This window comes from Anopheles nili, chromosome 3 (genome assembly GCF_943737925.1).
Source record: "Anopheles nili chromosome 3, idAnoNiliSN_F5_01, whole genome shotgun sequence".
NCBI lineage: Eukaryota > Metazoa > Arthropoda > Insecta > Diptera > Culicidae > Anopheles > Anopheles nili.
In genome coordinates, this window is record NC_071292.1 from 19,097,621 (window position 1) to 19,123,151 (window position 25,531).

Sequence of the window (25,531 nt, forward strand, 5' to 3'; positions counted from 1 at the left end):
ACTACAGCGGACATAACAAGCTATAATATAACCAAACCTCCCTGCTCCTCCCATCCACCCACCTACACCCCCCCCCCCACCCACCGCTCCAAATTCCCATTAAACACCTCGCCCGGTTCTCTCTCGTTTGCATTTTATGCTTTTTCGCTTGCCTTCGCACAATTCCAGTAAACGACCATGCGCCTCCATTCCGACCACGTGGCACGGTGGCAGGTAAGAGAGAGAGAGAGAGAGAGCGAGGGGAATTTTCTTGGCCCTCCGCTATATAAATGGCCACCCGTCGGCGCCATTCGCCCTCTGCTGCTCCCGGGCACGCTTCACCCACCGGTTGAGCTCTTTGTTTTGTTGATGCTGCAATCACTGGGGGTGGGGGGGTGGAACGGCAACAATGGCGGTGGGGCGAATGAAGCCCAACCGGGTGGAAATGTTACCACCCACCCGGTTCCAGTCTTCACAGGCAGAAGAGGGCGAGATTGTCTTGGAAAGCGTCTTAGAAAATGGAAAACGTCTTACAAGGAGCTGCCCGGAGCTGAGTCCGAGAGCCTTTGTTGGGAAAGAGGGAGGGGGGTGTGTGGGGGAGGGGAAAGAGAGCTCTCTCACCCCCCCCCCCCTCCCCCCCCCAGTTACCATGCGCCGTGGTGTGGCCAGTCGTTTCACCTTGCCTGGACGTCCGTGGATGACCAACCGTCCGTGGACCGGAAAAGGCGATGGGAAGGTGATGTTTGTGAGCGGTTTTGAATTTCAAATCGAATCCATTTCTCATCCTTCCGAGAAACTTCATCTCAACACACACACGGCGGAATGCCATCGAAGACCCCCAGCGCCGGGTGAACTGGGCGAAGATGTATTAGTGCCACCCATTTCTTAGCTCGGACCGATAAAAAGGACACCGCTTCTCTCCCCTCTCATTGATGCCGATTCGTCACCCCTTTTTGTGTGCCTCCATCTTGCGAGCGTGAGGGTGGGTTTCTTCCCCATGGCAACACCCTTCACGAACGATGACGCAGTCTTCGGTGGTGCTTGGCCACCCCCGTAGCACAAGGACCGTTGTTTAAGACGTTTCAACGTCCTTTCACGTATGCGCTCGCGGGCTCTTTTGCTCAGTCATTCTCTCTCTCGCTCTCTCTCTCTCTCTGTCTTACTTGATCGCACACACACGCATACACACCGGTACACACGTACGTACTTTCTATTTAACGTGCCCATCCTCCCCGGGCCAAGGGTTGTTGGGTGCGTGCACACATACAAACCCGTGGCACACGGCCATGCGAATCTTTATTGTTTTCTCGTGGGTGGGCCCCAAACCGGTGGGTGGTAAGTTTAGCACCGAAGGTCCACACCAACTAGCTGGAAAGGGGAAGGGGGGTAGCTTCGAGCCAGATTTTGGTGGGTTGGGTATGGGGGTATGTGTGCCGATAAGCGTCGGGCCACCCTCTTCCGAAACCTCTCCGTCGACTGCCGAATTGCCGGGTTTGGCCGAAGAAAGTTTCCCACTAGCGCAAACCCCACTTATTTCGCACACGTGCACGTGTGTGTGTGTCGGGCCTCCCTTCCTTCATTTTGACCGGTGAGAGGAAAAGGCCACCCACCCACAACCTCCCACTCGTTGCTGGGGAATCATTCCTCCCAGGCCGGGTGGCTAGCGCACAAGGGTCAAGAGGAAAGTTCCAGGGGCCAAGAGCTGGAAGGATACGTTGGTGGTGGGTGGTAGGCGAAGGCTACACGGCTGTATGTGTGCTGCTGGTGGTGGGCGGTGGGTGGACTGGTCGGACTGGGTTATATCCCTCCGCTTTCTTAGACATTTTATGTGTGTACACACACACACGTCTTATCTTTAATGCATACACGCTCCACACAAGCACACAGCTGCTGGCCGGTTTGGCCGCTTTGGGTGGTTCAAACCGCGAGCGGTAAAGGAAAGGGGGCTAGCTTCACACATACAGCCCACACACGTACGGACAATGGAGCTTTCACCCCGTGATTGGGGGAGGTGGCTGAGACCGTGATTCGAAAGTCGAAATGGGTTCGGAATCGCCTGCAAACCACAGCAAAATGTTCCTCATTTGCTCCCCTGCCTCCCCCGCTTTTGCTGGCCACCTACTCACCCCCTCCCCCCCCCCCCCCCGGGCCGGGTGCAGTTTACTACCCCACCATAATCCCCGCGGCCGGTGGATAATGAAGCTCAGCTCAGCTCCGGGAAAAAGGGGACGTGGCGCGTGAGTTTGCGAATAAATTGAGCGTGGACCCGGGAAGAAAGGATTAGCGAGAGCGGAGAGGGAAGGGGGTAGAACACCCGAGAAAAAGGACCTTTATTAAGACGCCGCCGCAACACGTGTGCAGCATCTTCGGTCAGCATGTGTGTGGGTGTTAAGAAACGAGCCATTCCCTGGCGCCCGCTTTGAGAGGAAAAGCCCATTAAAACCAGGGTGGGAGATATAAAAACGCGCATGTGTGCGTGTGTGTGTGGGAGAGAGGAACTGGTCCGAATCCGTCTCCCTCTCAAGCCCCCCCCCCTCCCCTTCCCAGACTGCCACCCACCACTTGTTTCGGGGGTGGCCGAAGCGGTCGGTTGTCTTATGCAAATAGAAAAGCACACCGGGGAGATAAGAAAACTCGGGTCCTGCTGTCTTGGACCAATCGTTTGGCCAGTGTTCCCTGTTTTCCGGTGGAGTGGGAGGGATAATTGCGCACATACACACACACATGCCACCCACCGGATGTGGTGGTGAGGCTCGTGGGTGAGTTTTCTTAAGAAAATCTTAAGCCACCCAACACGCCAACCGGCCACACATCCCTCTTCGGGATCACACATACGTACGCACACGAACGCGTCGCATATGGTTCACCACCCACCCAACCACCCACCCACCCATTTGGGAGGGACGAAGGGTGGTGCACACGCACACTTACATCCCAAAATCGGGGTGTGTGCCGTGAAGGTGATGCCCACCCACCCCCACCCCTCCCCCCAACCAAGCATATACTTATCTGGACGCCCGCCCGCACGTACGTGTGTATGTAGCACATAAAGGCGTACGTGTGCTGCGCTTCGTCGGCGTCTTAGTCTTAGCCGTGCATAATGCATGCGGAGAGTTCCAATAATATAGTTTCGCCATTTTTTTTTCTCTCGCTTTCCCTCGCTCCCTCTCTCTCTCTCTCTCACGACTTTTCTCGTACATTGCCAGTTTCTTAGCATAGGCTGCGGAAGATGCGCATGTTCTTAGCGCATTCCGTATGCAAAGACGCACCGGACCATAGGAGCACAAGGGAGGCGGTGGAGGGGGAGGGGGAGGGGGCGAAAGGGTGGGAAAAGGGTGGAAGCCGGCGCTTCGACCGGTCCTAGGGGCAGCAGGGCATTAAAATTTGAACGAAAGGATTAGGTTGCATTTTATGCTCCAAATTGGATATCGATCACGGCGCGTTCGGGTGACGATCGGTGGGGGTGGGGGTGGAGGAGGAGGAGGAGGGAAGTGAAAAGCGAGCCTTGAAGCCGGATCCTTTTCAGGACTTCTTGGGCGGGATGGAAATGACGGGAAGGGAAGCGAAACTTAAGGATCCACTTGAAGGGTAAATGAGCAAATGAAAGAGATAGCACTAACGGGGTTTTTTGGTGAGTGAAACAGGTCCTTGGCGCGGTGGCTGGAAAGCGATAAAGCTGGTATGTTTATGCGAATTAATGTTTTGTAACAGCACGAAATGAATGCTGGACGGCTCGAGCACCGAAAGGCCCTTTCCCCGAAGGGGTTGCGCCATCTTATTAAACAACAGCCTCCCACCAAAGAAAAGCGGGTGGGAAAAGCTTCACCGCGGCACGGCATGCGTTTGGCGGGTAATAGTAGCAATGCTCACGGTACGGGACACCACCCGAAACCCCTGCTGGCAGCTGTTAATTATGTCCTGCCCTGTGGGGACCTGTCGACGAGCGGTGAGTCCTAATTGGCGGCCCGGTTCGGATGATTATCCTGGCCAGTCGGTAGCCAGTTGGTTTGTTTTTCTTTACCCAAACCCGTGCCAGGTATCGCGTTACAAATTCCATGTCCGCTAATCGAACCCGAGCAACCGGGGATAAATATTTTCCCGTGCGATTAATCAGCGGACGTTTCGGGTAATTGGACGGTTTTTCCGAGGCCCTGCGGCGCCAAATTCGCCATTTTAGAGAAATTCTCAACTATAAGCGATCGATCGGTGGAACGGAAACGAATGCCGTGACAAGGGTAGCGATTGGATGGCGAAAAATCGTCGATTGGGATGAGTAATCGGGACTATTTTTAGGTCTTTCCAGCTAACCGATCTGGTGACCCTCGTGCACGGAAAAAAACCATTTCCTCCCACACAAAAAGCGGGCAGGCGCGAAAGGATAAGCAAGCAAAAATTCCATTCCATTCCACGGTTTCCGGTTTAGAAAATGGTCTTTCCATGCGATCATCACTTTTCGAAGGAAATTGTGCCGTGCAAAATAACAACGCATTTTCCGAAAGTGTTACCCAGCTGCAGCTCGATCGGGCAAGGAGCTTGCTGGCGTGCGTACACTCATAGTTGCCGGATCAAAAATAGTGCAACGGATGAGAAAATAAACACGCGTGAAAAACGAGCATCTCGTAAAAATGGCACGTAAACACATGCACCGTGCTCTGGTGTCCGTTGCAGCGCTGGAGCAAGGATGGGGCGAGGTTGGTGCAAGAAAGGTGTTGCAAAAATGCAAAAAATAGGAAATGCACTCCATCTGATGCACAGTGAGACGTGCACAGAGCACACGAGTCGGCCATGGTAGATAAGATAAAAATACGAGGTAAAAAGGTGCACAAGCACGAAAGTGATTGAGGTTAGGAAAACAGACCTTGAAAAATTGCTGATATTTGCATCCTTACTTTTGTTTCTAAAATATAAATCAATGTTGAACAAAGTTGATGAGAGAATTTAAAATTCAACTAATTTTAAAACAAAAAAATTAAATGTACCAATCTGCATATTATACGATATAAAAATACCAATTGTAGGTTATGTACACGACTTGTACTGCTCCAGCAGAGCCGTTTCCAGCTTCACAACGCCGTGCAACGGTCGCTTTCGATATTTTTAACAATTTTTATTTACCCTTATTACCTCCACGCTGCACACGCCTAATGCAGCTGCAACGGTGCAGTCATCGCCGTGATCGTGCCCTGCAACCCTTGTTGGTTCGTGCAAATAACATCCCGCTTCGGTAGATCATTTGTTTATCTATCTCACTGCAGCTCGTTGTGCTGCATCTCGCCCCTAAACGAGGGTTTCGGTGGAGAAACATTTCCATTACTTCCTTTCTTTGCATTTATTTCTCAAATCTTTCATCTTTCTCTCTCTCTCTCTCTCTCTCTCTCTCTCGCTCTCTTGAATCCTTTAGCAAACGATCATTCGAGTGTGGGGGTGATGCAGCTGCGATCACCGTGAAGGGGTTGTTGTTTATGTTGTGGATGCGGATTTTTTTTTGTGTTTCGCTTGTTGCACGCCCTCGCACTCCAAACTCGTTGATTATGGTCATGTGTGGTGGAGGATTGGAATGGATGAGAAATCTTTGAAATCTTCGAAGAAATGCAACCCGATCGGTTGCGTTCAGTTGAGCGGTTGTAAGCTACAGTGTTTAAGATATATTTTTCATAATTTTGTTTTCTTATACCAGTCGGCATAAAAAGTCTTTCGAAGAAGAGGAAGATTTTCTTCTGCTCGTTGTCGTACCTCGCCAGCACGGTGATTATTTTTAATTAATTTATGATAATTGCCACGCGTTGTCCTTTTTTTTTCTTCATGACATTTGCTCTCCCCTTCCTCCCCTTTTCGACTCATTCCTTCCTCCAATTGGGGTTCATAATTTGAATAAAAAAAATCTTCCTCAACCTCTCTGCTACGCCTCGACGGAATGCCGTCCGGAATTGCGTTGCCTGGTGTTTTTTTGTTGTTGTTGCTGTTCATTATTTCCACCCGCCGGCTAGGCAAATGCTCCACCAGCTGTGCGTGTGTTATTTTTGCGAGCCACCCATTTTTGTTGGTGTTTTATTTCATTGTTCGTTACGCTTCCAGACGCGAACGAACCGAAGACGCTCGCTTTTTTGCGCAAGAACTATCACCCGGCGCTGCTGCACATGCACCAGTGTTTCTTTATTATTATCTGTCTCCCGAGGCCAACGGCCAACCCGCCGTGCACCCGAGCGGTGGGGTTGGGGTTTTGGGGGCAGGCGGCCGAGACGGTGAAATAAAAATACGAACAGCCCCAACAGAGAGAGAGAGAGAGAGAGCGAGTGAGTGAGGGATTTTAGAGGAGCTCGAAACGATTGACACAAAGAGGCCTGCGCCTGAGGCTGAGCTCACGAGGGATGAGCCACGGGAAACAGGGATGGCGGGGTGGAGAGGAGGCAAAAATAATCATAAAAATAATGCACTTTGCATTGCGCGCGAAACAAACACATGCACACGCCCGCCGTACCGGTGCATCATCGTTCCAGGCGTTCCTTTTTTTATTTGGTTTAGAGTGTGTTTTTTTTTGCTTTCGTTAGTCTTTTTCAGCGATGTTCATTTTTCCCGTGGCTGAGAATTGCACACTCCAGACGCGAGTTGGGTGGAGGAATTGTGTGTGTGTGTGTGTGCATTTGCAAGTGTGCACCGTTTGTCTTGCAGGCTAATGCCAACGGGGGCCGCCTCCGTCTTTTGCTCTGTTGGCGGATGCATTTAGCGTCGATTGGCGCGTATGTGATTTTTGCGCTCGCCAACCCTCTTGCGGTCCCTTTTTTCATCCCCCTTTTTACCCCACAAGGGGGGGGGGTTGGGTTCGTGCTAGTGTTGTTTATTTTTTCTTCCCCACCTCACACACACACACACACACACACAAACTGGCACGCACGCAAAACTCGCGCTAAAACGCATCCAGCAATGCACCGGAGATCGAGGTTCGAGATCGAGGCTCAGTTCGGAGCTAACCGCGATAATGGACCCCCAGTTTTGCAGGGATGCTGTGTTTGCTTGCGGCATGAATGGTGGAAAACTGGCCGGGGGTTTATTCTGCCACGCGCTTTCCGTTCTGTCCTTTCTTTTTTGTTTCATTTGTTCTGGCTCTTTCTTGCCTGTGTCAAACCCTTTTCTTCACACTTCGCGCTGTTCCGGGTGTTAAGTAACTTGTAAGCTGTGGAAGATGATCACGGACTTGGATTCGTTGTAACACAGAATGCGGGTTTTATCCTCGCTCGTTTTTACATTTTAAGTCCTTTTAAAATCTATTTCATCCATGCATCAAACGATGTGTAATCACTTAAATTAATGATTGAGCTATGAAAGCAAGTTACGCTAGCAAGTCATTTGATTTTGATCATGACAATTTTGTGCTATTTTCAAACAACCAAGCATTGGTCATTATATTCGATAGAAAATACATTTCCTAAAATACATTTTAGATTCATTCTTGTTATAATTCTTTTGCTTAAAACGAGTACGCAATAAAACATTGTTCACCGTTACCGTTAGCCTTCTTACGTTAACATGCTGACTTTCTTTTCGATGACGATCAACTTCCTGCAACCAAAAGGACACATGTTCTTGTTTACAGAACACATAACACACAGAAACATCCAATAGTGCGTTCATGCTCCAAGGATAATGAAGTCAGCGACCGAAAAATGGGAAGAAACAAAAAAAATAACCACTACGAAACTACTTCACACGCCATACGGCGCGTGCCGGCCATTGGACACGCTCTAATTAGCGAGCACTTTCACGTTCACGCCACGTAACGGGTTCGGGGTTCAATTGCAACCCTTCGTGTTGGCCCCTTCCAGCACAAGGCCAAATGGCAAGGTATCCCTTTCGTCACCTTTCGTCCAAAACGCGCCCTTCGACTTCCCCTGACCAATTGGTCACAAGTTTTCGGGGGCCACCCCTTAATTTTCTTTCATCTTCCGCTCCGCCCGAAGTGGTGTGACGAATTGACCCTTTTTTCGGTTGGGTCCCTTCCCGCAGTGCCCACTCCTCCCCCAAAAAAGCCCCGGAAGGTGATGATGATGTCCATCCGGGTTAACCACCGAATCAACCCCAAATCACGTTCCCAAAATCACCACCCCCACGGGAAGGGATCATCGTATTTTGACCAGGTTTTTTTTTTGTTGTTGTTGTTGCGTTTTCTCACCCTCTTGCGAATCTACCCCAAATGCGAACGGTATCCGGTACAACGGGTGTGAGGGACTGAATTTCGGTAATCAGATTACGACCATGGCGGAACCGAACCCTTTCGCAAAGGAACGCAACCGCCGGCGGTGGCGGCGGCCGTTGAACCTTTTAGCTTGGGTGTGTGTGAGGGGTTTTTTTTTGTATTAATTTTGTTTTCGGTTTTATTTGCATCCCCATCCCAGCTGCGACCCGGCTTTTCCCCCCTCAGCGTATCCGGTTCGGGACGCAACCGGCACGGAACAGCTGTTCTGGTTGGGTTGAATGATCGGAACAGCAGGAGCTGCCAGGTTTGAAAAACGTGCCTCCGGCTGAAGAAGGGAAAAACGGCGAACAGCAACAAGAACAATAATGAGAAAAAAAATGCCCGGCGGCCCGACGGAAGGGTCAATTTACGCTTCAAAACAAAACTGACCATCCGCAAGCCGGTGTGTCTGCTGGGAAATAAAAAAAAACAACAACAGCAAGGGTGAGTTTTGCAGGGGGTGGCTGTGTGACAGTGTGGGTTTGCAGTTTTTTTTTGTTCTTCGTTGTTTTATTACCCGCCCGGTACGACTGATTGTGTGCGTTTTTATTTTACGCTTTCGCTCGCGGCACAATCACGAATTGTGTGTGCGTGCGTTTTTTTGTCGCTTCACAATCTCGCGGTTCCGGATGTCCTTTTTTTTGTTCGTTACACGCAAATTGATTAATGAGTGGTTAATCGAATTCATTGAATGGTGGGTGTTTTTCCTTCTGCCCACGTGTCGATAGGATTAACTTCACGGTAGCCCATAGCAACCATAGCAGCCATCGTTGATGGTTAACGGAATATAAGAATATTTTTAAATTATTTTTGTAACGCTCTAAAGATGTTAGCCTTTTTCTTCATTTTAGTAAAGTCTGAAAAAAAAGGAAGTGCTTAAACCGATTAGGAACAAAATAAATAAATGATATGACGTTAAAATTGCCTTTCCGACGGCGAGATTCGCAAGATACGAGAACCATAAATTCGCAGAATCATATCCTCCGCCAGCTCACCAAATGTGTCTGCTTTCTCTCTTTCTCTCTCTTTCTCTCACTCTAGCCTTCTCTCTTTATTTCCCTAACCCCGGAGGGCGAACAAACACACACAGTACGCATAATTCTTCGCCTGCATTACATCCCAACGGATGAGACCGTTCCCGACCGGTGCCACGTGAAGAAAGCATCATTTCTTGGTCTTGTTGGTGCATTTCTCTCCCTCTCGCTCTAGCTCTTGCATGGCAGGACAAACGCAAACCCGCCGTGGGCCATGGGTTCAACGAGGCAAAGTAGAAAAGCGAAAAAGAAACGATATAAGCAAATCGCATGGGCGAACGGCTGCATTCTGCAGTTTGATCCATTGCGATTACGAGGCCCTGCAGCTCTGGCCGCGTTTGTGCGACTGCTTGGGGTACATATAGATTTGTTTTAGTGAGCCGGGAGAATGGATTCCTGAAATCGCTTAAAACTCGATGCTATTTGAAGTAATCGCCAACTAACAGAAAAGATAAATATGGTTGCAATATCGTTTACAAATTGTTTGAAAAATTCAAAAACGAGTGCTTTTTTAATAATTTTAAATTATTTAGCATTTTAAATGTGTAGGAACATATTCAGATTACAAGTATTTCAATTTATATGGACTTTCGATTTTGTTCCGTCTGCATTTTTCAACCCATCATGCAAGTCCATCGTAGAAACTATGCGCGCGAGAGTGAGATTGCAACAGTAAATTAAACATGTTCCACCACTGGAAAATTAAACAGCACCAAACTCTAAAAATTCTAACTAGCCGCCCGTACCCCTCCACAATCGCCCCACGGCTCACACGCCCCTTGCGAACGAGTTCCAACATCCCCTCAGGCCGGAGGATGAGAAAGGAGTCAGTGCTCGTCTTTTACAACCGTTTTCAGCGTTTTTAATTCACCCCACAACCGGGTGCGAGGGTCGGCGCAGCGAGAGTGAGTGAAGCGTGTCCGTGAGACAGAGACGGGACGAACGGTGCGCGACCGACGGGGGGGGGGGGGGGAGTGGGGGGGGGAGTTGGTGTCCCGTTCCAGGATACGTGCCCGGGACAGGATACGGCAGGATCGAAACGGGTGGAACGGAATGGCATGGGATGGGACGGTTAGTAGTTAGGTTATTCTTTTTGTGTTAAAAACGCGCGCGGAGGTTGTTTAACGCAGCGAAATGCACCGCGGCCGAACAAATCGCCAGCTGCGAGGGTGAAGCAGAAGAAAAAAGAGGAAACACCCCCTGAGAGCGGGGAGGGGCGAGATGAGCCGGTGGAAAATTCGCAAAACGCAGCGCAAAGATTAAGAGTCCTGTTGCGGGGGGTAAGATGAGAAGAAAGTGGAGGAGTCCTGGCGTCGGTGGGGCTGCGTGATTCTACGAATTAATCCGCTCCCAGCCCGGGGCTGGATAGTTTCGCTAAGCCTTCTTACCGGCTTTTTTTTATCTCTTTTATAGGGATAATTTAGCACATCCGGTTTGTATCGGGTTTGTTGAAGGATACAATAGAACGCTTGACAGGTGTGTTATAAGCGGTGTTTTATAATGTTTTAAAAGTGTAAATCAATGTAAATGTATAGCGATCATAAGGAATTTAGATACTAATTGTCTATAAAAATATTTTATCGCATCCAAATGTGTGATGAAACATATCGTTTCATATTTAATACCTATAATGATAAGGAATTGTGGTAGAATAAAAAAAATGACATAATATATAAAATACATCCCAGCAGGCTAATTACATCCAACAAATAATCATCGAAGGAGGCTTGGATTGTTAAATTCTTGAAACACTCGAGCAAAATTGTGACGATTAATAATTTAAAAATGAAATGCAACTAACGATAAGTTTACGGAATGAAGGATGTAAATTAAATTTCGTGCGTAATTTATCGCAATTCATCGTGCCGTTTTCATTCCCCCCTCCCCCGCTCCCCTTACCCAAAGCGAGCTAGCAACGCTCTGCGTTTAAAAATTACACCTCATCAAACGCCCGTTAGCCAACGCGGATGACGGATGATGACGATGACGCTCGCGACGTCGCGACCAACGGCGAAAGTTGTTTAAATAAGAGCAAAAGCGCGAAACCCAAGCCCACCCACCCACCGACACCCAATAAAACTAATTCCGTGCGCAAAACGCACCGACGGGCCGAGGCGCCACGTGCCCGCGCGTCCCATCTTCCGAGCGAGAAAAAGGGGGAAAAAAAGAGAATTGAAATCCTGCTCGAAGTTCCTGCTAGGGAAAATGGGTAAAGAGCTCTCCACACCCACCTACACCCACACACACTTACCGATGCAAAACTCCAGGTGATGCAGCGGCAACGCCTTGTACTGGTTGCGCACGAAGAACACGCTCTCAAGGATACCGGCTAACCGCAGCAGGAACGCTCCATCGACGGCGGTTAAATCGTGCGGATCATACCCACCGACCAGCGCCTGAACACCCTCAACAATGGCCACCACGCGGCCCCGCAGCCAATCCCCGCCCGGTCGTCCTTTCACACCCGTCACCGACACCCCATTCCGCAGCCAGTAATCGTGGTTGATCAGGATCTCGTTAAGGTACGCCTCCATCGGTTCGCGCAGTGGTACGTTCTTCAGCCGCAGCTCACCGTACGCCCGGGCGATGATGCGTATCTCGTCCTCGTACCGGAGCCGCTTGATCGCGATCAGGTACTCGAACAGCTGCAAGTTCCCGCGCCGTATCAGCAGGTAGTACGCGAGATGATCGTCCAGGTGTTGCGCCTCGGCTCGTACAAGCTGGCGGGCGACTTCTTCTAGACCGTTGGCGAGTGCGAGCTCGGACGCGGTTAGGCGCCGCTTGTTGAGTGCGTTACAGTCGGCACCACGTGCCACGAGGAGGGCGACCATTTCCGGGCGATTCCGGCGGGCGAACACCGCCCGGTGAAGGGCGGTGTTGAAGAACTTGTCGTCGCGCGCGTTCACGTCCGCCCCACCGTCCAACAGGTGGCGGACACGGTCGTGGTCGCCTCCTTGGACGGCCTCGAACAGCAGCATTGTGCGGGTGGGTGAGAGGGCGGGTTTTTTCGGGCGAGGTTAGTGGGTGGGTGACCGCTTTCTGCGGCTCCGTGCGGCCATGCTGGTGGGCCGCCGGCCGGATGTGCGCCCCCGACCGACCTTGGAAGATGAACTGTCCTTTTTTCGGGGTCTTTTTTCACTATTTCGTGTCCTGTTTCCGGTGTTGGTGTTGGTGTACGGGGTTGTAGCGGTTCCTTATCACAGCACACCTTTCTCCACACGCAACACGCTAAAGATCCTCTGATTCTCACCTCCCCAAGAGCCCTGTTGTTTTTTTTTTGAAGTCGTTAGCCTTCTTGTTCGGTTCGGCACACACACACACAAACTCTCTTCAATCGGACACCTAATTATGAGGGGTTTTGAATTTGATTTAGCTCTTTCACTTTTCACACACCAGAGCAAAACCTCCCCCCCACTGTTCACAAGAGATCGATCAAAAATCACCCCCGTTGGATGGATCCGCGCGCAAAAAAACCCAAAACCCCCCCGCTTTTGGGGTTGTGCAGACGTGTGCGAGCGTGTGTGTAGCGGTGTTGGCCGGCGTCGGTGGTGTCGTCCTTCCGCACGGAGGATAATTTCGCGACAGACTGAGCGCGGTACCGTTTCGGTGAGCAGCACTGACCGACCGAGCGCGCGTCGACGCACGAACTCGACGTCGTCGTCGTCGTCGTCGTCGTCCTTGTCGTCGTCGTAGTGGTGGTGGACCGCGTCGTCCCGCGAAGAAAAACACCCCGTGCGCCGAACGTGCGATGGCGCGGAAAGCAACTGGCCGGCTGCTTTTTGGGTGGGAAGGGAGCAAGGAAAGGGGGTGGCCTTTTGTGGGTCGCGATCGCGCGCGCCCTCGCACTTCTGAAGTTGTTTAAAAACGATGCCGCCCGGATAGCGCCAGCGCTAGCACCCGAAAGTTGCTTAAAACTTGACGTTCGCGCGCGCGAAACGCGCCCTCGCTCGCTCTTGCACTCGCGTGGCTTTTTGTGTGCGGTGCGGTGTGTTTGGGGGAAGCGTGGGGGTTTTGGGGGTGGCCGGCTTTCCTCGGTACCGCGCGCGCACACACTACCACGGCGCGGTTGGGAAGGGACAAAAAAAGGCACCGGTCCGCGCGACGAGTCCTTCGTGGGCTCGTGCATTGGCGTGTGGTGGTGGTCGCTCGCGCAAACGTGCCATCTCGCTCACGTGCGGAAACCCGCGGCACAACGACTCCTGGCGCTGGGTGGCTCGAATCCCTGGCTCGCTGGTGGAACGGCACACGTACCCGAGTGCGATGAAACGATGCGTTTTGTTGTTGTTGTTGGTGTGCCCTTTGCTGTCAAGGATACGCGCGAACGCGCGCGTGGCGACCGATCGGGTTTTTTGGGGGAGGGATTCACTTTTGCGAATTCCTTTTCCACCCGGTGTTGCACTTCCGGTTCGCGTGTTCCGTTATGTGCAGGTGATGACCGAAATGCATTATAACTTTTGTTTGCTCATTCGCGACACATGTTTGTTTCTTCTCTTGATCCGGTGGCTTCAACAACACGTGTAACAACCGAGCAAAAAGCGTATCCTTTCGATGCGTTCGATCACTGAGTTCACTTGGCACGTGTGGGTACGTGTGTGCTTAGGATGTAGCGAGCACTTTTCAAAATTCTGATTCTATTTCACCGTGAAACTAATGCAATGGGTACGCGAGCAATTACTAGGTTTTGTCCCTTCCGTGGCCGGCGAACACGAGCGTACGTATGCGACCGTGTTTCACTGCCGGGTCCGTTAAAATAAACGCCCGTTAACGTCTGCGGCGAGCAGTGGTGTGCGCCGTCCAACGAATTGCATCCGTAATGGGTGTTGTCAAAAGATTCGTGTCATCGTGCAATTACGAAAAATAAATATTAAATTTGCATGGATGCGTTGATAGTACGTTTTATCTAACATTTAGCTTTGATACGGTCGAAAAGATAACCTTACTTGGGGAACATCTTATCTATATGTAGCTAAAAACTTACCTCACTTTTAGCAACACCCAAAACACTGGAAAGTGCTCGCTGTTTCGCGCACAACAGTGCAGTTCAAAATGAAGCGCTATAGCTATTAACCAACATTTATTCCTTTTTTAACCATTGTTTCTTTTTGGAAATGTAATATTTTTTTATTTTTGAATCGTTGAATATTGATTAAAAGTTCAAATTGTTATAATTTTTATATTGCCAGCAACGGCACACCAGTGTGTGACACTGGCAGTGTGAGCTGCACTCATGGAGTTGCTAGCTTAGAAAAGTATCGCTTTTAACAAATTTCGAGAATCAAATTAAGTCATGGAACTTATCAGACTGCTCTCTATTGTCTGGAAAGAATATTTTTCCGATAAATGAAGAAATACTCCGGTAGTACGTCTTAGCACATGTCGCACATGTGTAGCTGCGCCGTAACAAACTGACAGCCTTGCATCCTTTTCACAGCACCAACTGGCAGCATGCCAATGTCAACATGTTTGACAACAAATTTGATTCAAAATATAAAGAGTACCAACGTTTTCGGGGTGAAAAGGTTTTATACGAAGATATTACTGCTTTTGCAATTGTGCATATAATTATTTGTTGCGTTGCTGGTGCCAGCGAATAAAGGGTATTATTAATAAATAATTGAAGCCTATTGTGGTCAGCTTCTTTCAAAAATATTCCTCAACAACGAGCAGAATTTGCTGCCATAACCTAAGCAACGTAAAACCTCGACGGCGTCTTTTGTTGATGGTGGATGTATAACATATAGGATTAAGATAAGGGTTTTATCAATCGTCACAAGATGAGTTCAGGACGCTCGGCAGAAATGGCCAATATTTTAGATTTCAACAGCAATATTCAGTCCTATTTCATTAGCAGTACCTATGGCAATGAAACGCTCGTGAACAGATGTCTGGAGGTAAGTTTCGCTTGATTGTTCTTTACAAAGGTACAGAATTGAGTTTTAAAACCCCTGTATGTCGGGCTTTTTCAGCAACTGGCGTCCGCAAGTACCGTGCATCCTGCGTTCGATGTGTCCGTGTACGAATGTAATGTATTCTTCGTGAATCTACAAAAACTCCTGAGCCATAGCATGAAAAAGAGTAACTTGCTGTGGTCCGTCATAAGTGTGCTCGAGGGGGCGGTGACGAATGACGAAACCCGGGTGGCGCTGGTTCAAAAGTTCCGGTTCTTACCAGTCGTATCGCTGCTGCTATTGGAAGTTCACACCCCGGAGCAACAAAAGCGAGTCCTTTCGCTGCTGCATCACCTTTCCTACGGTGCCTCAAACTATGGCCAAGAGATGTTCATCGAGAGACTGTTTCAAAAGCTGCTTGCCCTGATCGAACAGAACCACCAAAAGCAGGAGCGTTGCGAGGTGGCCCAGCTCGCCCTTTCGATATTGGTTAACCTGTGCCACCGGAATCTATCGACGACTTTCGTGCTGACCAGAAACACCAACATTTCCGGGTTCTGCAAACAGATCAAAAAGTTCGGCTTACTAGCGTGTAAAATGTACATCATCTTAGAGCAGAACGACTACATGAAGGAAGTCGATCTGCACTATCTGCTGCGCATGAGCTTCGAAGAGGTGCGACTGATGCTGGCCTCACAGAATAGCTTCAGCTTGCGGCACGTCGTTGATTTCCTGCGCTACGTTCGATCGTTAAGCGGCACCCGGGAAGGCCAACCGGCAAAGGCCGCTGTGACGGATGAGTATTTCAATCGAGACCTGAGAGATTTTCTACAAGAAATTGAAAAGTATTGGGAGAATCATGAACTCACGAACGGTACGGCTGAAGGACCGAAGAAAAAATCCAAAATCAAAACATATCCGCGAAAGCGTCCGTCGTGTGAGGGATTGTTTGAAATCCTGGAGTGCATCGTCCTGCTGAAACCGGACGACCAAGAGCTTTGCCGCAAAGTTTGCGAATTCGACCCTACGAAGCTGATCAACAACGCGCGAGATGATCGCTCGAAGGCAGTCGATCTGTTGCGAACGATCATGGAAAAGAACCCCCAGAATACTGCCTTCGCGGAAAGCTGCAAAACCGTGCTTGCCAGCTTGATGGCGATGATTGCGAACAACGACGACGATCGGCTAGCGGTTGCGTTCGCGAGATTCTTGACAACGATCGTTAAAACGCTAAACACTAGCGATGAAACGATGAACGAAGCATCGGAGCATTTCTACCAGCACCTGTTTGGCAGCATGCTGAGTCAATCGCGCTCGTCCACTGCGTTTGATTACGCGCTCGCAGACGGACCTGTCCGTGTGTACCTGTGGGCGTTGCATGCGTTCAACGAGCTAGCCAACCTCTGCCCGACCGTCTGGTATGCGAAACTTACGAATCTGCTTAAGCAGAAACCCATCCAGTTTCTCATCGCCAAAGGGCTGACTGGTGGCAACGATGTGGAGCTGCTAGAGGCGTTACTTCAGGTGACGGCATCGGTCGATTTCCCCAAACATGACTTAGCGCGGATGATCGAAATGTTAAAATCAAGCGTCCCAACGCTAGAAGCGGACGTTTCCACATTGAGCAGAGCTAACGGGAGCACACACCACATCCAGCCACCGACGGAGTACACGTTCCTTCGCACGTTCGGCAGAGACCTGGAGGAGCGCATCGACAAGGTCGTGGTGCAGATGCAGGACGCGATTGCTGCTGGGTTGATAAGTGATGTGGAAAAGTCCGAAATCGTCGAGTTTTACACGTACAAGATAAACATGCAGGCGAATCTGATGAATGATTTACGCAACAGCTGGGAATCGACGACATCGCAAATCACCACACTGATGCACCAAAACCAGCTGCTGATGGCGGAGATCGACAAAATTCAAAAGAAAAGCTTGCCACTCTTGCTGAAGGAGTCCGCGTAAGTATTTCGGGCAGTCGTTAGCCACAGATGTTTGTGGATATAATCGAGTAATATTGTGCGGAACATTTCAGCTTGGAAAACGAGAACCGTCTGCTGGAGCGAGAGCTGGTGCAGATGAAAACCGTGGCAGCAACGTACGATAAAAAAACGAGTCAGATGAAGCAAGAGCTGGCGGACTACGTAAAGAAATACTGCGAAAAGAGCCAAAAGTGTTCGGCGCTGGTGAAGGAAATCGAAAATCTGCGCACACGGGACGATAATTACGAGAAGGAAAACAAGCGACTTCAGGTGGAGCTGGCAGCGATGGTGAGTGAACTAGATAATTTGCAGCGGCTATACGTGCCTGGAAGGGGCTTTGAGCTATGAGCTGAAGCTATCTTTATTTTCAGACAAAAAATAGTGACGATGCGCGAAAGCTGTTGAAACTCGGCGAGGAAGACCGGCAAAAGCTCACCGAGCAGCGCGATGCCGAGCGCAAACAGTTTGAATGTAAGATTCGTGAACGTGAGCGAGAAATTTCGAAACGGAACGATCTCGTACAGCAACTGGAACAGACGCTTGTTCAGCGTGATAGAACGATCGAAACGATCGATACGGACGTTAAGGAGTTGCGGACGAAATTGAAGGACCGAGAGGATCGAATTGCACAAGTGGAAGCTGAGCTGAAGGAAAACGAAAAGATACAGCAAGCGATCTACAGTCTGATGAACAAGAACAAAAAATAATATGATTATGGGACGACTTGGATACTCGCATACAGGATTTTTAAAGACAGACTTGATATGTGTCAAGCGATTGGAACTATAGGGTCATTAGATAATATTGTACAAATGGACACACTCCAGCTAATTTTCTTTCGATGTACCACATCACAACTCCGCGGCCTGGCGGTTAATAATGATTGTTGTTATAGTCCAATTGCACATTTCATGTTTATTTCACTTACTTATCCGTATCCGATCACGCCTGCTTGGATGCAAAATTAACTATAAATTAGGTGTAAAAATGAAAAAAAGGAAATCGACTAAAATTCGTATTAAAATTCTCAACCACTACATCTCATAGCGTATCCTTGTTGATGATCTCGATGAGCTCCGGATTGGCCAGCATTGTTTGGTGTGTGCCATCGATGATCTTTACAATCATTGAAGCAGTGGTAAATTCGCTCAAACCGTAATCTTCCTCGATGTCTCCGATCATGCTAGATCGTATAAGAACGAGCGTGGATGCAATCTTTTCTTTTGCTTCCGTGCTCATGTTCATCGTTGCCTTCATTCTGTAGAACAAAATTCGCATCATTTTGCGTGCGTACTCTTCGGAAAAAGGATTCGATTCCCGCGCAACCACCATCAACTTTTCCACCCGTTCCACGTACGTTGCTTTATCCATGATCGGTTTGATGATCTCATGGGTTGCCGTGGGGAAAACAAACGATAGGACGAGAGTGAGAACGGTCATTTGTAAGTGTTCATCATCGAACCCGGATAGATGATGGCTGGCAAAACGCTGGAGATACATCGGTGAGCCATCGATAAGAATCAATTTGCCACGAATAGATCGCGCTTCGAGTCGCTTCACAACGTCCAGGGCCAACAGCGCCCCAAAGGAATATCCAATGACCAAAAACTGTTCTGCCTTGGCGAATACCGTCTCGAACATCTCGTCGAACACGCTATCAACGATACCCTGAATGGTGTGCTCATCGGTAGCCTTAGCGAAGGTCTGTAGCACGAATGTAGGTGCGTCAATTTCAGAGGCGATCTTCGTCCAGGCCGGACTACAGACACTCTCAATACCCGGTATGAAGAGCACGGCCCGATCGTACTCGAGATCGTTGCATTTGGAAGGCAATCGCAGTACGGTATGATGGCTTGCGGCCTCATCACCGAAGCTGGCCAATAAATCCTCGAGTTGCAACTGTTGTGTAGGGGCCTCAGCAGTCTCGGTCTCAGCTTTGGCATCAGCAAGCTTCTGTAGTTTGGAGAAGGTGAGTGTACGAAGATCCTGAGGCGTAAGAATGATATCAAAGTCACGTTCCAGAACTTGTCGAATTTCGACGGCCATCAACGAATCCATGCCGATGTCGGCAAGAGTGCTCTCGACGGAAACGGACTTCATGTCGCGAATGTTCATGATGTTCATGACGGCTTCGACGATGTTTTTAGCACCACCGCTTGAGCTGCGTTTCTCGGCAACGACCATACTGGCTACGATCGGATCGTCGGTCGATAACAGGTGATCGAGCACCTGGATACAGGATGAGAGACGCTGCTGCAGTGTTCCGCCTATTTCCATATCGATTTTATCCTCCTGCATGTCGGCTACGATACCGACCTCGCCGATCGCGCCCCACTGGATGGCTTTTCCGGGTAGACCCTGCGCAACACGATGCTCAACGATGCGCTCCATGATGGAGTTGGCCATGCCGTAGTTGGATTGTCCCGCATTTCCACGACCACATGACACGCTGGAGAACACGACAAAGTGTTTCAACATGGGACACAGCTCTCTACTGATCAGATCGAGATGATGTGTAGCGGTCGCCTTAGGGGCAAGGCATTCGGAGAACTTGTCCACGGACTGATTCTCGATGATAGCGTCTCGCAGCTGCACGGCAAGATTGAAGATTCCAGCGATGGGTCCCATTTGGATAGCTTGCTGGAGCAGTTGACGACATCCTTTTTCGGTGGAAATGTCCTCCGTAGAAATGCGCACTTGAACTCCGTACGACTGCCATAAGCTGGAATGTTCAGAAGAAAAATGTGAGAGAAGGTTACAGAAGGAAATCGTTATCCTGGAACTTGTTGCCACTTACTTGACACGATACTGTTGATAGGGTTTGGTGATTCCTCTGCTTGAGCTAAGCAACAGTTTTCGGCAGCCACGGATGATAAGCCAATCGGCCAGTTCGAGTCCAAAACCCCCAAGACCTCCGGCAATGACGAAGCTCTGTTCAGGGTTGCAGTACAATCGAGGAAGATAGGAGAGTGGTACGGACGCGAGATCGTTTTCGTTGTCTCGGATCTTTAAAACAACTTTACCAATGTGCTTAGCCGTTGCTAGGTAACGGAAAGCTTGTTCGATTTCTTGTGCCTTGAACACGGTTGTGGGAAGTGGTTTTATGATGCCTTTGGACATGTCCTGTACCATAAGATTGTGTAAAGTTTGCATGAGGTCTCGTTTTTCCTTGAACATCAAATCGACAAGCACGGCAGTGAACGTAATTCCCTTTTGGAAGAAGGACATTGTCATTTTGGAGTCCTTCATCATGTCGTACTTTCCTATCTCGAGGAAGTGTCCTCCTCTGGCCAGACAGCGAATGGAAGCTTGCAGTTTTTCCTCCGACAAGGAATTGAGTACGAAATCAACACCTCGTCCGTTGGTGCGTTCCTTGACGAGTGTCTCGAAGGTGATGTCTCTAGAGTTTCCAATGTTTTTAGGATTGAGGCCAGGGAAGTAGCTCAACAGGAAGTCCTTCTTTTCCTTGGTACTAACGGTGGTAAAAACCTCGAGGCCATAGGCTAAGCAAACCTGAATGGCAGCCAAACCGATGCCACCCGTGCCAGCATGAATAAGGATTGTGTTGCCCTTGCGAATCTGGGAGCAAATGAAGAACGCCGAGTACACTGTAGCGTATACCGTGGGAATGGTTGCAGCCTGCTCCAAGGTACAATCATCGGGAACATCCAGAGTGAAGAGCGGATCTGCTTCGATCTTCGTTGCCATGGAGCCTGCGGATATGATTCCCATAACACGTTTTCCAGAATCCGTTACCCCGGAGTATTCGAGTCCCAGCGCACATTCTTGTTGTAATCGGTCGATACAAAATGTTTCAACAGTGAGCCTTCCGGAAGCAATCATGACGTCTCTGAAATTCAGGGAACTATAGACAACTCGGACTAATGGACCAGTAGGCGGTTGCTCGTTCAGCGGACCATCCATCCATGTGAAGGACGAAAGATCGCCAGGTTTGACGCAATTAGCAAAGCAATGGTTGGTGGTAGGCTCGCAGATTGGCTGCTCGGATATCTTGAAGTGGCGATACGATCCCCACTGTCCGTTACGATAGACGTTGATCGCTAAGCCGAGGTCGATTTGGTATTTGTAGAACGGATCGGTAGGATCGAACGGAGGAGCGCTGCAGTCGTCGATGAAGAAACATGACACGTTCTGGCTGTTGGGTTCCTTTCGAATACAATTTACCAGTCCTATGATGCCAGAAGAAGGATCATGCTGGGTGTAGAGGATGATGGGTTTCGTTTTGAGTTCCTGTTTCAATTCCAATAGCCACGAGAGAGTAGGATCGCTGGAAGATACATTGATAACGTGCGCCTCGGCAGAGGTATTCATGGCGGACTTCTTCTGCTGAAGAAGCAGGAATGTCTCGCCTTCTACAGGGATGATACTGACGAGCTGCAGTCGTCGATGGATATCCTGGAGATGGTAGCCTGGAGCTTCACGGAGAAGAATAAATCCTTGATCGGAGAGGCAGTTGATTGCATCAGAAATGAACTCGTCGTCCGAGAAAAGGTTCTCGCAAATGAGGAGCAACACGTTCCGCTGCTTCATGAGTTTATCCTCCGAGATTGTGACGTTCGGTATCGGTTCGGGTTTGATATTGGAGAGAAGTGTTAGGTGGGCTTTCACCAAGGGCAAATCTCCAATGGCATCTCCAAACAGCGCAAGAATGGGATCTCTTGTCGCGGAGTGCATTTCTGTGACGGCGAATGCCGTTGTTAACTGATTATCGAGTATTATTTGAGTGATGATAGAAACAGCTTCGGCTGGAAGAATCGGTTGTTGCGAGAAGTAGGGATAAAACTTGTAACTCTCAAGTACAGGAACTCCCGGAGGAAAACGTCTTGCAATGGTACTTGCATTGAGCCCTCGTATCTCAATGCCGCTACTTTGCAATATATTGAGATGTCGATCGAAATATATATTGTAGCTGGAAACTCCTTTGTCGTTGGTTTGTAGGGATTGTTTCTGTTGTATGGGATCGATCTTGATTGAATCAATGCGCGTTGGAATGGCTAAGGATCGAGAGTCCAGCGCAACAATGGCCACTTGCAGCATGCAGTCTAACAGTGCCGTCCAGTTGTTTTTCCATTCGATTACAGCGAAGGATCCATCGCTAGCGGATTCGATAACGGATTTGAAGAACCCGCCATAGTGGTACCCTCTCAGCCGCAGCTCCTTGTAGAAATCCTTTGTTGGAAGGACTACTTTATGAGTGTTTTGTTGCTGGATGGTCTGTAATTCCAGTCCATTCAGGCACTGTATCTTGCCCTTCACGACAAGAGTGGATCCTTCGGACACTTCAAAACTGCCACTGACGCAATTAGTATCGACTAACAGCGTGATGATTTGGTCACCCGTAATTGTTGTCGCACGCAAAAACTCAATATCCGTAAATTGTACGGACACTTCGTCCGGAATTTTACCAATCTTGCTGGTGAAGGTGTCCCACACAAGATAGAGGTATTCGGTGGCAGGTATCAACACCCGCCCATCGATGCAATGACCGTTTATGTATTCCTGATGCGCAAGCGAAACGGTGCACTCGTTGTATCCGTGCGCAAACATCTTTCTCATTTGAAAGTTCGGCACGTGCCAGTTCGTGGTGTGGTCCCAGCGGATAAGCGGGGCTATCATGGGGGTTTCCAGGGACACCGGGAAACTGACCGGTGGAAAGAGATCCAGCAAGTTGCAATGTTGACCGTAAAGGAATGCCCTGAAACGATGAAAACACAAGACGATTGCAACAGTAAGCATCGTGTTCGCGTCAGAATTGCAATTTCCTTTGCTCACCTTCCTATAGTGCCCAGGAAGCTCTTGACAATATCGTCCGTAGATTGAATCGACGGAAGCGGTTGCAACACCACGGCATCGCTGTCTATGTTGTTGAACAGCTGGTTGGCGCTTTTCGGGTCGTAGATACGGAACGATAACACTGTCGTTGCGGTTTTCCACTTCTTTGACGGCTCAAGGGATGAAAACGGTTGCAGAACCTCCATCAGTTTGCTGTTAAGTTCCTTGTTTGTGATAATATCGCGATAGTTAAACGTTTCCGGGTTGTTGTACGATGAAAGCAAGACACCGTGCGCGAATGCAACTCGTATGGCGTCCGACAGCGATAGCACACCATCGATGTATGCACACGTGATTTGCCCGACGGAGTAGCCTGCGTACTGATCTATCACTAGACCGATAGTGTGCAGCATGTGGTATACACTGATCTGCAAAATCAGTGTCCATACTACCCGTTGCAACGTGCTTGACTGCAGCTCCTTGTTGAAGATGCAATCGTACTCGGGATTCTTCAACAGGTTCATGCACTGCTCCACGGATGTTTTGAACTGGGGAAACCTCTCGAATGCACGGAACGTCGTCTGCCAATCGTAATCTATCTGACCGAAAATGATCGCAAACGGGGGGATGGTTTTACGTGCCTTTGAGAAACTCTTTTGCATGAGCACCGCGTTACCGTCAACACCGCGGTTGAATATCGCATACCCCAGGGAGGTCATGTTGGCGATTTTCTTCCGCTGGATGTTGTGAGTTAGCGCGTACAGCTCGGTGTCGAACTTTAGCTTTGCCAGCTCTACCAAAAAGTGCTCAACCGCATCCTCCGTTCGACCGCTCCATACTACCAATCGTGGGAGCGCATCGGAAGGAGACGCATCCTGCGGCTTCTTCTTCGTAGACGTGTACAGCAGTGCGTGAGCGTTGGCTCCACCGAAACCGAAGGAATTGACCGCAACCAAAGGACCTTCGAGGGGCGTAGCTTTGTCCACTACCTTAAGATGGCCGTTCAGCAGCGATGGAACGTCGGTTCGGGGTTCCGTGTAGTTGATGTTCGGTGGAATAAGGGAGTTCTGGATCGCAATTATACACTTGGTGACGGAGCAAAGACCAGCGGCGGCCTCCGAGTGTCCGATGTTCGATTTGACCGATCCAACCAGCAGCGAACCGCTTCTATCAGCACAAAACACTTTCTCGATGGCGTCACATTCCTCCGGATCCCCAACGATCGTACCCGTACTATGCGCCTCCACATAACTGATGTCCTTTGGGTCATAGGGCACCTCAGCGTAAAATTCGTCAAGCAGTTGTTTCTGAATCTTGTTCGACGGGAATGTAATGCCCTCGAGTTTGTACCCATCGCAGTTCGTTTTGGTGTTGACAACGTGCGCGTAGATACGCTTCGCATCCTTGGCCTTCTGAAGCAGGATCACTGCGTTTGCTTCAGAACGAGAATAACCAGACGCATTTTTATCGAACGGTCGACACAGGCCATCCATTGCTAACACTCCGAGCAGCGCGAATTGAAGCGTGATGTAAGGATGGAGCGTCAAATTGGTTCCGGCCACAAAAGCCGCGTCACATTGCCCACTGCGGATCGCTTTACAGGCCACATCGAGCGCGTACATTGAGCTGCTACAGGCGGTATCTACCGCTATGGTGGGTCCTTTCAGGTCCAAAGCATAAGCTATTTTAGGAGCAAGCAAACTTCTCATATAGCTACAAAAACAACGATGAGGTTAGGTACGGACAGACAACAATAGAGAAACACGTGCGGTGCTCACCCGATCATCTCCTGTTTGTAGAACATGCGACATTGCTTGTACGTCCAGTAGGTGTCTGTCTCGGTTATGGAAATGCCAATAAACACACCTGTTTTCGAGCCACGCAAGTCGTCCAGATGCAGTCCCGCATCCAGGACCGCTTCGCAGCAGTGCTCCAGCAGAAAACGTTGCTGAGGATCCATGGTATGCGCTTCCTTGGAGCAGTACCCGAAGAACTCTGCGTCGAACTTTTCAAGGTTGTTCATTTTACCGAGGCGTTTCGGAATGTCCGGGTGCGTATGTCGCCAGCGTTCTTCCTTGTCGTCGACAAGATCAACCTAACCGGAGAATAAGAACGCACGTATATAAGATTCTTGTCGATAGTTTACCAATGAAAAAATGCTTGCCTTGTTGTACAGGTTGTGAGCGAATTCTTGCACATTGTTGGATCGCGGATACTTTCCAGATATGCCCGAAATGACGATCGATTTCTCGGATTCGATCGGTTCACTTGTGGAAGAGCTGACAGTCTTCATGACGGTCGTGAGTAAACTGGTGTATTGAGCGGGTTAAGTAAATGCAATTTATATGGTTTTGGCATAGCGCGACATTTCGGTTGCATAATGCTGCTATTGCTAATGCAGCTTGCAACTCGGGGCAATTTGTAGCTCGTCTTCACTATCGACTTCGAACCGGTGCTAATTAGAATGCTCATTATACAACTGGCCAGGGGCAACTAAATGTCAATTGATTTCCTTTTGGTTTGTTGGTAACATATAGCTAAGCTCCTTTAATGGCCACATGACTTCAGCTGACTAATTTTTCTTTACTACGTATTAAGTTTTTGATCGTGATCGTCCCATTGTAA

At 49.4% G+C, this 25,531-nt stretch overlaps 3 protein-coding genes across 3 annotated transcripts in view; 1 reads left to right on the forward strand and 2 right to left on the reverse strand.

Moving 5' to 3' along the window:
- Positions 1–12,248, reverse strand: part of LOC128723841 (uncharacterized) — a gene marked incomplete at its 5' end in the record, with an annotated part of 42,084 nt that extends 29,836 nt beyond the window's left edge. The window contains one exon of the mRNA XM_053817608.1: positions 11,495–12,248. Coding sequence (XP_053673583.1) covers positions 11,495–12,248 — 754 coding nt within the window. The remainder of the gene's footprint in view (positions 1–11,494) is intronic.
- A 2,769-nt stretch (positions 12,249–15,017) lies between these two features.
- LOC128726616 (uncharacterized) lies at positions 15,018–17,820 on the forward strand. Its single transcript, XM_053820431.1, has 4 exons — positions 15,018–15,134; positions 15,210–17,092; positions 17,167–17,401; positions 17,485–17,820. Exons 1-4 carry the CDS (start codon positions 15,018–15,020, stop codon positions 17,818–17,820), a joined length of 2,571 nt encoding a protein of 856 aa, XP_053676406.1.
- A 334-nt stretch (positions 17,821–18,154) lies between these two features.
- LOC128725433 (fatty acid synthase-like) lies at positions 18,155–25,199 on the reverse strand. Its single transcript, XM_053819174.1, has 5 exons — positions 25,071–25,199; positions 24,685–25,001; positions 22,907–24,619; positions 19,911–22,829; positions 18,155–19,835 (listed from the first exon to the last, which is right to left on the reverse strand). Exons 1-5 carry the CDS (start codon positions 25,197–25,199, stop codon positions 18,155–18,157), a joined length of 6,759 nt encoding a protein of 2,252 aa, XP_053675149.1.
- Positions 25,200–25,531: the final 332 nt, after the last annotated feature.